The sequence below is a fragment of the Lepidochelys kempii genome, chromosome 3, assembly GCF_965140285.1.
Source record: "Lepidochelys kempii isolate rLepKem1 chromosome 3, rLepKem1.hap1, whole genome shotgun sequence".
In the NCBI taxonomy this organism is placed as follows: Eukaryota; Metazoa; Chordata; order Testudines; family Cheloniidae; genus Lepidochelys; species Lepidochelys kempii.
Window position 1 is genome coordinate 126,208,630 of NC_136382.1, and position 14,704 is coordinate 126,223,333.

The 14,704-nt window shown below is 39.0% G+C and overlaps 1 protein-coding gene across 3 annotated transcripts in view; it reads right to left on the minus strand.

The window, feature by feature from the left end:
* Positions 1-14,704, minus strand: part of PDE10A (phosphodiesterase 10A) — a 574,288-nt gene that overhangs the window by 113,385 nt on the left and 446,199 nt on the right. For all 3 annotated transcript variants that reach the window (XM_073337888.1, XM_073337887.2, XM_073337882.1), the window contains one exon: positions 11,457-11,485. In XM_073337888.1, coding sequence (XP_073193989.1) covers positions 11,457-11,485 — 29 coding nt within the window. The remainder of the gene's footprint in view (positions 1-11,456; positions 11,486-14,704) is intronic.

Consider the following 14,704-nt stretch of genomic DNA (forward strand, 5'->3'; position numbering starts at 1 on the left):
CCTTTCACGTAGTTGCCATAGGGGAAAGAAAGTGGTGGGTACCAGATGCATTCAGGGTGGTCAGACTGTCTGGGGTTGCTTGGAAGGCCATGTCCTTCACTTTCCAAATCACCAGAAGTTTCTCCATTCCAAGAAGTTCTGCACCCCTATGGAAGATCTCTTAACTGGACTGTGTGTTCTATATAGTCTCACCAGTCAGTCCATTCCCCCACGGTCTTGGACGGACACTGTACATGCTTAATGTCTCTCTAATGTTATTTCTGATGTCTAGATGAGGCAGAATTATGGACTTTACCCCTGTTTTGGTAGCCATAGAAGACTGACCCCTCTCCAATTCACAAATAGTGTTTTACTAATATTGTGAATGGAATGAGTCCTTACCTCAGTCTAGCACAGAACACACATATGCAAGATTAGTGCCCAAACTCACCCTTCTTCCTGTAGCAGTTCCTTTCTTAGGAGGTAAAAGAGTGATAGCACAATATGAAGCTTAACCTAAGCTATTTCCACTAGGCTGATTCTAGGTTTTCCATCCAGAACCTCTGTCCCAAGACCCTCTACCCTGATAGCCACACCCACCTCTAGTATACCTAGGAAAAGAAAAAATAAGAATAAAAGAAAAAATGACACATGAAACAGAACTCCTGGACATCATTTTATAATGTGTTCAGTGACAAAAAGGTTAAAAAAGAGTGGCGTGGGGGGAACAGAAACTCAAAAACTTGAAATTTTCAGAAAAATAAATCATTGTTTCACTTTGAACCCTGCAAAATAGAAACAACTAAGCAAAACTGTCTTTCCATTTTTCAACCATTTCTGCTCAGACCTAGGGTGCAGGTAGCAAGATGACATCTGTACCGTAAATGAACAGGAATCAATCAGCATTTCCATACAGGTTCCCCAACATTTGTTCACAGGATGGGTCAAAAGAAGGTGCTTGCCACCCATTACAGATACTGAAAGATATTTCACAAATGTTACAAAGTTAAAGTGATAACATGCAGAAAAAAAGTTCCTAGGTTCAAAGTTTCGTCACAGATGTTTATGAAATATTCTGGTTCTTGCATTTTTGATGGTGATAACAACTCTCTGTGATCAGAAAATCCTTGGTAGAATGATTTCCATTTTTGTGGGGGACAATATTTATATCAAGACAATCTAACATCTTTACTTGAGATTTCTGAACCCAAGTTGGTTGAAAAATTGAAAGAATTTTACTTTGTTGTTTCTATTTTGCCAGGTTCTAAGTGAAACATTTTTTTTTTTAATTTTAAGTTTTTGAGATTCAGTTCCCTTCACTTCCATCCTTTTAAAAACCTTTTTGCCAATGAATACAATAGAAAATAATGATGTCCAGGAGTTTTGTTTCACGTTTCATTTTTTCTTTTGCTATTTTGTGACTTTTCAAACCTTCTCCAACTTTTCAAAGATGAAAAAAGGAAAAATGAAACTAACTCTGGGACTCTAATTTTTCAATACTTTGCCACTCTGTAACTTTTGAAAAGTTGGAAGAGTTACAAAGCTTCATTTTTCCATTTTCCATTCTCACTTTTTCAAAAGTTGAGCAAATGCTGAAAAGTTACAGAATGGAAAAAAGAAAAAAAAAAGGAAAAAATACTACACAGCACTCCATCTATTGAATTTAGTGATAGAAAGGAATTAAAAAAAAAAAAAAGAAAGAAAAAACTGGAAGGGGGGAACAAAAGAACACAATTCACATTTTTCAATTGCAAAAACCCCTCTCCCCCAAAATAAAAAACTATTCCTATATGAAAGTTTTTCATAACATTTTTTACTTTTGAAAGGCCATTTTTAATTGTGCAAGAGAGTACTGAAGCAAGTTCACAGCAGAACATAGGAGTCTGATGTTTCATTTTAAAGTTAGTTTTTCATGAGACGTGGTGTAAAGAAAAATGATTTAGCTAGGAAAAAACAAGTAAATTTCAATTTTAGAACTTTGAATAATTTAAGGTTTTTCCATCTATGTACTCATTTTACTCTGCAATAAAATAACTTTCATTGAGCTCTTTGCTTATATTGTAAATTGTCTGTGATCCAGACAAAAGTACTTTTTACAACATTTCCAGAAATGAAAATGTACCATTTATTGCCTTTAAAACTCCCACACAGACTTAAAACTACTTCAAAAATTGTATTTTTGCTGGGTCTGGAGAACTCTACAATTATTCAAGTTTATTATTTTCAGAATTCAATTCTTGAGCAGAGAGATATTTACAATCCAATTACATTTGAACCTGTTTTGGGTTGTTACTGAAGGTAAGCAGTGCACTACCACAGTCTAGATTATTATATACTGTTTCTTAGAGAATACAATATATGCTAACAAAGATGTCTACAACTTTATATACACACACATCCATTTGTAGTGCTGTGTATTAACCTCTGCGTGCCAGACGGAGTCCATTAAAATTATGCAGTGAACCATACTTATTTAATATACAACATATTACATACAAAGTGACTAATATTAAACGTTTGAGGAATAGGGATACCCACATTTACACCCCAAAATTCTGCACTGCACATTTGTATGCAGATAAGTTAGCTTTGTACTCAATTGGCTCCAAGATCTATACTGAAGCCTCACTGGTCTCTGACTGGAGTTTAAGGTGTTTCTTATGATTTGTACGCCTATAAAAGAGTTGGGACTGGCCTATCTGAGGGATTGCCTCTCTCCCACTTCCAGCTGCAGTCATGGGAGATACCCAAGCTGGATCCCCTCACAATAAAAGAGAGGGAGAGCTGGCACAGCATTCTCTGTCAGAACTTCATGACTCTGGAAACTGTTCCCCTGCTTAGTCCTAAATAACCTGAATCTGGAGGCCTTTTGAGCATGCTGCAAAAGAAATGTGTTTGATAGGATTTTTGGAGAGGAATGAGGAAATGATTCCCAGAACAATTAAGGGGTGGAAAGGAGTTTCAGTATGTGGCTGGCTGGCTGGCTGAGTTCCTGTTGAAATGATTAATGCTGCTGGGGTTTTACTGCATTGTTAATGATGTGTTAGGGCATCTAGAGCTTTGGCATCATTTTAATTATTTTAAATCTGAACAAAATAAAGTAAATTATTAAATATCCCCTCAATTATACAATTAACAGTAGGATGAGTACACAGATAAATTAGTTTTATAGATAACCACACTATCCCCCTAATTTCAAAAGCCCTCCAGATATCTCTACCATGTAAAAGGATATGGAGGACTGACCTCAGCATAAATTTACTCAGAAATCTTTCAGTTTCTCATAAATAGCCTGCATTAGGGATTAAGGCTCAGTTACCTAACACGTCAGTCCTTTGCCTTCAGGGTTACTAATCCAAGAAACTTGGTATCAGGCTTCTCCTATACCTTCACAATTCCTTTCTTCATAGCTGTTGTGCAAAAAAGATTCACAGTGCAACCATGACACTTCAGCCTGGGTCTGTGGTCCCTTGGACAATCTTGTTTTTAATCCTCTAGTGGAGACCTCACTATATTGGTTTCAGTCTCCTTTCTTTAGCAATTACTTCTGTTAGAGTAAGTGATTTGAGATGTCTGTTGTTTGGAGAACTCTATCTTTAATTTTTTCTTCTGACTTTGCACACAAACAGAAACCAGAGTTCTATTTTTCTCTTTAATGTTTATACTCTGGACGTGAAATCAGCTTTAAAAAGTCCATCTACATTGGATTAAAACAGAGAACGTCAGAGACCTTATTCTTCAGGGAAAGCAAAAAAAAGCTCAAAGGCCTCCAGTACTCAGTTGCTTGATGGATCATATAAAACATATGTCTAACTTGCAAAGCATTCCATAAGAGACCTCCTAAGGGTAGCAAAATACATTCTACAAATTGTTTCCCAAAGCTTTAACCTGATATGCAATATCACCCTTTCAGGTTTAAAATTCTTTCACTGAGCACTACAAGGCTGATATTCCATCCTTGACTGATGCAGCCTATGATTCTTCCAGCTTCCCTTCATCCAAACTAAGTGAGCAAATAAAGTGAAAAATTACAAAAAGTAAACAAAGAAATGTTTTAGTTCTATTTCTTTGTTCAATAATAATGCAGAAAAGGCAGAGGTAGTCAATAAATATTTCTGTTCTGTATTTGGGGAAAAAGCAGATTATATAGTCTCATCATATGCGGATAACAATACTGTTTCCATTCCACTAGTATCTCAGGAGGATGTTAAACAGAAACTGCTAAAATGAGACATTTTAAAATTAGCAGGTCCATATACTTTGCATTGAATAGTTTTAAAAGAGTTTGTTGAGGAGCTTGCTGGACCATTAATATGGATTTTCAATAAGTTTTAGAGCACTGGGGAAGATCCAGAAGACTGGAATAAAGTGAACATTGTCCCAGTATTTAAAAGTTTAAATGGGATGAACCGGGTAATTATAGGCTTGTCAGTCTGAGACTGATCTCAGACAAGATAATGGAGCAGCTTAGCTGATAATAAGGACTCTATTACTAAAGACTTAAAGAAGGGCAAAGTAATCAATGCCAATCGACATGGATTTATGAAAAGCAGATCCTTTCAAACTAACTTGATATCTTTTTTTTGGATGAGATTACAGGTTTGGTTGGTAAAGATAATAGTGCTGATGTAATATATTTAGACTTCTGTAAGGTGTTTGACTTGATACTGCACAACATTTTGATAAAAAACTAGAATATAAAATTAACATTGCACACATTAAATGAAATTAAAAAACCGGCTAAATGATAGGTCTCAAAATGTGATTGTAAATGAGCAATCATCATTGAGCAGGTGTGTTTCTAGAGGGGTCCCACGGGGATCTGTTCTTAGCCCTTCACTCTAACATTTTTATCAATGACCTGGAAGAAAACAAATTTATCACTGACAAAGATTGCAGATCACAAGCAAATAGGCTGACCAGATAACGTGTGTCAAAAATCGGGACAGGAGTTGGGGGATAATTGTGCCTATGTGAGAAAAAGAAATCGGGACTGTCCCTATAAAATTTGGATATCTGGTCACCCTACAAGCAAACAACGTGCATTTTAATACAGCTAAATGTAGATGTACACATCTAGAAACAGAGAAGGTAGGCCATACTTACAAGATGGCAGACTCTATCCTGGGAAGCAGTGATTCTAAAAAAGATTTGGGGGTCATGGTGGATAATCAGCTGAACATGAGCCCCAATACAACACTATGGCCAAAAGGGCTAATGTGATCCTTGGAGGTATAATGGGTTTCTTGAGTAGGAGTAGAGAGGCTACCTTTATATTTGGCACTGGTGTGACTGATGCTGGAATACTGTGTCCAGCTCTGGTGTAGACAATTCAAGAAGAAAGCTGATAAATTGAAGAGGCTTCAGAGAAGAGCCATGAGAATGTATAAAGGATTAGAAAATATGCCTTATAGTGATAGACCCGAAGAGCTCCACCTTATTTATCTTATCAAAGAGAAAGCTAAGCTGTGACTTGATTATAGTCTGTAAGTATCTACATAGGAAACAAAGATTTAATAATAGGCTCTTCAATCTATCTGAGAGAGGTATAACATGATCCAATGGCTGGAAATTGAATTTAGGACAAATTAACACTGGAATTAAGGCACAATTTTTTAGCAGTGAGAATAATAAACTATTGGAACACTTTATCAAGTGTCATGATGGATTCTCCCTCATTGCTAATTTTTAAATCAACACTGGATGTTTTTCTAAAACATATGCTCTAGGAATTATTTTGGGGAAGTTCTACTGTCTATGTTATACAGGACGTCAGACTAGATTATCACAATGGTCCCTTCTGGCCTTGGATCTTTTCCCCACCTTTTTGAAATTATATTTTTGGATTTCAGGCTGAAAAGCTTGGACACCACTGTTTTAGAGGGGAAAATATTGCCCTATATTGATGTTTCTTCCTTTCCCAGAAGGAGCAGTTAGCCACGAGTAGCTAATGGGGCTAACTTGCACCAGTAATGTCACAGCTGTGTAGTGTTACTGATGTATTGCAGGGTGCAGTAGCACCTGATGCTACTGGCAGGACTCTTGGCATACATGCTGAAACTACAGGTACTGGGGGTGCTGCCGCACCTCCTGGGTGGAAGTGATTTCCATTATATACAGGGTTTACAGTTTGGTTCAATGGCTCTCAGAACCCCAACTATAAAAACTGCTCCAGACCCCCTGCCTCTTGGGGGAGCAGAAGCTGTTCCAGCCCCTAGAAGCTACAATATATATGACTGCCACCAGGGGACTTTTGGCCCTCAGCACACAGACTGCAAGCCTCAGAGGAAGGCAGTATAAAATAGGGAATACAGGCTTCGCTGACTCTAACCCCACAGGCGCAGAATCTAGCACTCTTTGTACATTCTCTCTCAAACTCCTGAAGTTCATGCACCATATGGAGAAGACATAGAACAGGATATTCCAGATCCCATGCTCCCTACAGCCTCCTCTACTGCTTTTCCAGACCCAGCAACAAGTCATGGGGAATTTCTGAGCAGGGTGGACTGGAGCTTCTGACCCCGTGCTGGTGATGAGTGTCAGGTTGTAGGGAGAAGAATTCTGACACTGAATTTCTGTAACAGGATCCACGACCCGCCCCTCTTCCTGGGGCCCGCCTGATGCCCCAGTAAGGCTCAGAGAGGCTTCAGGTTGTGCAAAACCTGTGTCTTTGTTCATTTAAGGTTTGCTCAAGACCGGGCTACGTTGCGGGAACTGGTAAACCAGCTAAAGGCCCTTACAGAGCTGAACTGCAGCCATGATGGGACGCAGATCATGCGGGCCAGCAATTGGCTGCAGAAAATGATGCGGGAGGATGATGTAGAGGCATACCTCCTAGCCTTTTAGAGGACAGCCTTGTGGGAGGTTTGGCCCCGAGAACAATGGTCTGGCATCCTCGCTCCATTCCTGTGTGGGGAGGCCCAGAAGGCCTATTATGATTTGCCTGAAGAGTACACTGCCTGACGTCCCAAGTACACTGCCTGACGTCCCAAGTTGCCCAACCCCATAGTGTTGAGCGGGGGCTGGGGGGGGTGTATATGTGACAGGGTCGGGCCAGATGGCTATAGGAGAGTAATAGAAGGCAGGTATATTAGCCCCAGATTAAGTAGGTCCCTTTTCCCTGGGTAAGATAACAGGGAAGATTCCAGAACAAACAGGAATCTTCTGGAGACAATTAAGACAGGCTGATTAGAACACCTGCAGCCAATCAAGAAGCTGCTAGAATCAATTAAGGCAGGCTAATCAGGGCACCTGGGTTTTAAAAAGGAGCTCACTTCAGTTTGTGGTGTGCATGTGAGGAGCTGGGAGCAAGAGGCACTAGGAGCTGAGAGTGAGAATGCGGACTGTTGGAGGACTGAGGTGTACAAGCATTTTCAGACACCAGGAGGAAGGCCCTATGGTGAGGATAAAGAAGGTGTTGGGAGGAAGCCATGGGGAAGTAGCCCAGGGAGTTGTAGCTCTCGCACAGCTGTTCCAGGAGGCACTCTAGACAGCTGCATTCCACAGGGCCCTGGGCTGGAACCCGGAGTAGAGGGCAGTCCCGGGTTCCCCCCAAATCCTCCCAACTCCTGGTCAGACACAGGAGGAGTCGACCTGGACTGTGAATTCAGAAAAACGGCCAAGCTGAGGGCTGCCGTGAAGCTCCAAGGGGAGCAAATCCGCCAATAAGTGCAGGACCCATCAGGGTGGAGCAGGAACTTTGTCACACTATAGAAATGTTAAGTAGGAAGAGGAGAGTGAGTATGTGGAGGGCTATTTCTTGAGCTGGTGAGGATTTGGGAGGTTGTGAGCTGGAAAAGTATGTGTCAGGTTGGCAGGGGAGTCAACTGATGAATGAGATTGTGTGTGAATTGAGCAGGAGATGGTAGGATCACACCTAGATTGGAGGAGCAGAAATTGCTTTACGAGAGAATACTTAAGGAGTAACAGGGTAAAACTATTGTTTTCTCCCACACTTTCCTTTTCTGTAAAGTGCCCCAGTTTTTCACCTCAAAAATACAATCAACCTCGGGGGAGCGGGAACTGGTGGGAGGTGCAGATTGCTATTTGCAGCCCTTCCACTTATTTTGGGAACCAGCTGTCACTCTAAGAATCAGCCTACTTCTTATTACTTCCCATAAGCAATGTCCAGATACATGACTATCCACGACTGAGAAAGAGACAATTAGTTTCCTTACTTGTAAATTTTATTTCCCATAACAGAAAGCATCTGGCTTGGATAAACTCTTCCTATATATCAAAATGTTTTTGATAAAACAGACTGTAGATGTTATAGTCTTTATTCTATTAAATTTACAATTTACAGTGGTATTACCTCTCTCTTCTAACTAGTTTACATAGTTTCAGCTTCAGAAGATTTCACCTGTAATAAGAGTATGGTCCTGCAGCAGACTCACAAAAGGAGTCTGAACTCAAAGCCGGGAGGAAGGAAAGCGTGGTCGGGGGGAAGCGCTTAAGATGCCTGTATTGCTGTGAAATTAGTAAGGCTTACCTAATGAGTAATGATAATACCAGCTGATTCCCTCCATTGTGAGAAATAAAACTACAGGTAAGGAAACTAAACATCTCCATTCTCAGGAACTTTTATTTATTCAGAAATAGATTTTGATTTTACAGAAACTAGAAAAACTAAAAAGGCACAAATTTCTCCCACCGTACAGGATGTTTTGGAGGAAACTAAGGGGAAAATTCAATACTCAGAATTACATACACACACGCACATAATACCTTTGGCTTCGCCGCTCAAGTTTATGCTTTTATATGGTAAATATGACAAATTACAATTAGGTTCAGACTGTTCTGAGATGAGTGAGGTGGCATTTCTTCTTTTCTATGATTTTGGTTAAGAAAACAGCAGTTACACACTAGTTACCCTCTCATTAGTTACCCCTCCCACACCATGATCATTTTAATGAATCTAGGTTTGATGCATGCACAGCTCAACCAAGTGACTGTTTTCAGAACTCTCCATATTGGCAGCTAGTTAGGGAGGTGGTAGGGGTAGAAGGTTCTAGACTCCATGCCCAGGTAGCTCTAACAAGCCTTAAACTGATGACTTGGGCAAATGTGTGCATTGTGCTGGGAGATATGTGTTGATTTGTGTGGGTGGCAAATGAGAGGTGCATGTTACAGTGAGGGGCTGTGTGTGTCTGGGGTCAGTGTGTGTGCTGATTGTATTGCTTTGTGGGTGGTTTGACTGATTTTTGTCTGGGGACTGTACTGGGGGTTTGTGTGTTGATTTGCGTGTGGTTTATGCTGGAAAATTTTGTGTTCCTTTGTGTGGATTGTGATAGGGAGTTAGTGCTGAGTTGTATGAGTGGCAAATCAACCCCTAAAGAACTGTGGCCATTGGGCCAAGCAACCCACTATCCGTTCAGTCTAGGACTCTTGCCATAGAAACACCTTTCTGATAGTGACTAACAGTTTTGTAAGTGCGTGCCTGGAAAAGATGAATTGTACAATGCTTATTTCTTTCGTAAAACAAGATACGGTTTTCAAGATTACAGTACACAATTAGCACTCAGTAGTTGGGTTCAAAAAACCATGCATGTAATCCCCGGAATTTCAACAGATTTCACATATCTTGGATAAACAGTCTCTACTAGACTTATCCCCTTAAAGACTCAGACCACAGTGAAGATGAAAACTGCAGATGTACAATACAATTCTGGGTGTGAAACTGAAACCTGAAAGGCTAGTCCTGATTCAGATAATGATGCTACTGTATTTGTTTGAGAGTAATTATTTTACACATGTATAATTATTTATATTAATAACTTAAATACCAGGATAGTGTCAGAAAAGTAACTAATGCTACATAATGCTTTTTTATTTCCTCTTCCTTGTCTAACTTTTATTTTATGCTGTGTCATTGTTATAAGGATTATAATCATGTCAAGACGTGATCTTAGTAATGTTTAAGAAATTTGGAAAGATTGACTTTATAGTAGATCCTTAATCTTTAAATTTCCACCCATTTAAAAGATTCTAACCTATTTCTGGGCAGAAGGTTTTCTTCAAAGGTTATTTTATTATCACTTCTCCCTCACAGACAGATATACTAAAAGGTTTGGATGACAAATGTGTTGAAAATATGCTTAAATAATAAACTGATTGCTGTTGGTTTTACCTTTAAGTGCAGTATATACTTAAATTCCTTTAAAAGTAATAGTATTGTTACTCTAGATTTGTTTTTCTATGTTGTAGTCTTCTGTGGTGACTTTTGATACTGTTAAAAATTAAAGTTGCTACATGAAAAATGTATCAACAAAATCAAATAACATTTGTAAATCTTGAGGAAAAAATGTAAACAAATATTCTGATTGAAAGAGATACTGAACTTGATTGTCTATAAAACTTTCTACCTTTAGCTTATTCAAAGTTATCGTAAGATTGATGGTTATTGGGCTAATGTTCCTTTTTTTTTTCCCCGCTGTGAGGGCAGCATTAATAGGTGTGAAAGAAAAAAGGCACTGAAAAAGACCATCGTTTGGCTAGGGCTGATGCATCAAGCAAATCCACCATTCATAAGCGAAGTGTAGAAAAGGCTATTGATGTCCCTTAATTACATGATTATATCTATGACTGGCTCATGAGATGACAGACATGGTAATGTCACTGGTGGAAGAGAGTCCACAGTGAAAAAGGGAAAAGCAGAGAAGTGTGTTTAGAAGGAATAAAAAAGGTGGCAACCATTTGTTTGTGTGGCAGATGGAAGGTTAAGAATGCAAATAGAGCAGAATTATTTACCAAAATATCAAGGTACAACATGGGAGCAGAAAGACATCACCACCTAGTTACCACAAGATACTACATGGTAGACTATGGTAACTCTTTCAACATGAAGTATTTGTTCATTGTATATATCACCCAGATAAATAGGGCACTGAGACAGAAAGAAATACATAATTCTCAAACACTGAAGTTGTGTCATATTAGTTTTCATTCAATAGATTGCAAAATATTTTACATCAGTGAATTTAGTTCTTCTGTACCCTACCATATCTCAAAGGGCAGAATTATATAGGACATAATCCTTGCCTTGTTTCCTCTTCAATAGTATCATGCATGCCATCTCTCATGGTAGTAATACTGATTAAATAGTGGGTAGTCATATTAACAACTAGTCAGAACATTCAAAGTTGCTATGAATTTCCTGTTTTTGTTTAAGCAGCCTTGTTCACATGGGATCATACCAGTAGCTCCTGTATAAGCTCCCTTATTTTGCTAATGAAAAGATGTGACCTTCACTCATTTACAACTAATCAAATGTTTTGAATAATAGGATTTTGTATTTTAATTGCTCTGCAAGTTGTCAGTTAGATATACTTCTCTGGAGATCTGATTCATTCAGGGAATAGAGCATAGCCTTGATCAGAGACTGAAAGAAAGTTACCTCAGGTGACCAGTGGGCCAGAGAGACCTCTTTTTTTTTTTTCTAGTGTGGGATGGAGAGATATCTGTAAAGCAGTACTTACCCTGCTGACTTCCTTAGGAGGTGACTCATCTGTGAGGAAACAAAGCAAACAATTAGGTTCTAGAATGAATGTAGAACAAGATATTGTCCTTCAAGAAACTTTGTACTGTTGTACAAGACTTTCTCTGACTTAAGTTAATTATTTTGGTTGAAATGTCTGTTTTTACTGATATATATTCAACTGGCTTGCCAACAGTCAAGGAGTATAAAATTCCACACCTAGAGCCACAGCAACAGTCTGATTAAACAGGTGAGCTTTGCTGTTACTCTTAAATTAGGACACTATTAGACAAGCTGGGGAAGTGAGTTGCCACCAGATCCCACATGTGCAAGGCTAGAAACTGAGGGCTCGATTCTGCTCTATTTGACGCCAATGACAATACCCACATTTACTTCTTTGGGTGCAGGCGCAAGCCTTAATGACCAAGAGCACATTGATGATGTTGCCTGGCTTAACATCAAAAAAAGAAGCATAAATTATAGAAATATATCTCATCATGTCTTCCATTTTTAGAATACATACAGGCTATACTGTGCATTTTTTGAAGTTTACATTTCAAGTTATAAAGACAGATATAGCAACGTGGCATATCTTTAAAGGATTATGCAACACTTCAGCAAGTGAACAAAGGGAAAGTGATCATACAATAAGAGACCCTCTATGACATGAAGGTTATTATGAACCTACAGTCTCATGTGTCTTCTGCTGCATAATTATTTCTAATAAGAAAACAGGGAACAATCTGTATCTTTCTATTTTTGATCCCACAAGCTAAATTATTACTTTTTGGACATGTCGTACACCCACTATCAAAGAAACATTTTTTTAAAAAAAAAAAGCGTTGGTGACAAAGTTCTGGACAAAATTTACAAGGAAAGTCTGATATCACTAATCGTGTTCATCTCCTCAAATTTGTTTGAAGGATGCTAAGTAAAATAACAGATTTCATGGTGATGAACCATTATGCCTGACCTTAGTTCCGAAAAATAAATCTTACATTGAAAATTCTATGCACAAAGAGTACAGAGATATGCCCAGCTGAGCCATTCTAATTAGTCCTGTTAAAAACTTATCAATGGACCTCTTGCACTTTGCAGTGTGACATACTTATTGTATACGGAAGTGTACATCAAAGACATTAGATCACCATCCCTGGCTGGATCAGTCCAATGTGATTGTCCTTGCAATCATACGGCTTTCATAGCATTTCAAGATGTGATTCTCACTACAACTCCAACTGACAGCCAGAATATGAATAAACCAAATGCCACGAAGCTAAAATCAGCAAAGAGTCTATCATGTTATATGCAGCCTGATTAGATCTTCATTTAAGATAAAAAGAAAAGGAGTACTTGTGGCACCTTAGAGACTAATAAATTTATTTGAGCATAAGCTTTCATGAGCTACAGCTCACTTCATCGGATGCATTCAGTGGTTGAAGTGAGCTGTAGCTCATGAAAGCTTATGCTCAAATAAATTGGTTAGTCTCTAAGGTGCCACAAGTACTCCTTTTCTTTTTGCGAATACAGACTAACACAGCTGCTACTCTGAAACCTGTCATTTAAGATAGTAATTCCAACATCATAAACACCAATCCATGGCTATATATTGTTCCGCACCTTCACCATGACATTGTGATTTCAGACTCCTCTCTGAGCTAAATAATTTTAGCTGTATAATCTGCTTAATGTGAAACAGCATTTCATTCTTCCTGTAAATATTTTATGCAAGGCTTTGGTATATAGGTTACCAGACATTTAGAGGTCTTGCAGTTCACAATTAATGCCTTTATTATTATTTATATTTTCTAGTAAGGAAGCATCTAGAGGCCCTAATCAAGGTTTGGATCTTATTAGTGCTAGGCATAGGACATGCCACATGAAAAGACAGTCTCTTGTACCAAAGAATTTACAATCTAAGAATATCAATAAGTGAATATAACAAACAAATGGGGAGGAGGGGATGACACACACAAGGTATCAACGAGACAATTAAGATTAGAATAATAAACAGCAGTCACAACACACTAGCCTCCTAGCCACTATCTTTTTCTTTGGGGGTGGAGGGGACACGCATCACACTGATGGGTTTTAAGGAGGAATTTCAAGGACAATATAGTGGTGTTGCAGATTTTTCCACTATGCTTCTCCCAGTGGCAGCATTGGGAAAAGCACAATGGTATCTGAGGGAAAGCAGAGGTCAAAGGCTAGATGCTAACCAAGAGGCGACAGGACAGGGCTTCAGCATCAAGGGTCTTAAAAGCAAAGACAAGTTATTCATTCAATATTCATAAATGGCCTGTTCCAAAGTCCACTGAAGTCAATATAGTCTTTCCACAGTCTCCAATGGACTTTGGAGCAGGCCCAAAGTCAACAAGCTTTCATGACAGACATGTCCCAAATGGAACTTGAACCACAGTGTTTAATATGTTGAGTTTCAATTCTTCCAAACTGAACTACATGAGAACTGAACATACTGGTCCATTAAAATTCCAACTCTCAGTCTCCATAGGGAAAGCATGTTACTCAAGATAGAGTAACAGTAATTGAGGCAAAACAGTCCCCAACCCACATAACAACGAGTTCTGTAATAAACTGGGGCTCAATTCTCCTCCCCTAAATTCCTACAGCTCCCATTGGCGAGGAATGGCGAACCACGGCCACTGGGAGCTGCGGGGGACTGTGCCTGCAGATGGTGAACGTAAACAAAATGTTTCACAGCCCACCAGTGGATTACCCTGATGGGCTGCATGCCGAAGGTTGTAACCCTGAGTTACAGCATCCTTGGGGTTGGTTCTTCTAATGAGCACCTGAACGTATCCAGTTTACACCAAAAACAGGAACAATTACTTTCCATAGGATGAGTTGGTGAAGCCCTTCCAGCTTTAAAAAAGAAAAAGCCCTGCGGGCTCTTTTTACAGCAGTAAAACAAGCACTGTGACCTGGAGGACCTGATGTATACTGAATTTATTCTTTTGGAATACAGGGAAATGTAATGCCCAGGGACATTCAGTGTTGAAGGAAGCACGTGGAATATCTGTCGATCTCAGTTTGATGTTTGTACTTGCACTATTCTACAAATCTACACTATAATGTGAAGCAGCCCTTCTTTGTGGATCATTTCCATGCAATGAATACAACAGACATCACTGGTGGAATGGCCTCTTTTCATTAATGATTTTATTCAACAGCAGATTGCTAACAGAATCAGTTAATACATCAAAAGAATGGAGAAAGTGGATATAAAAG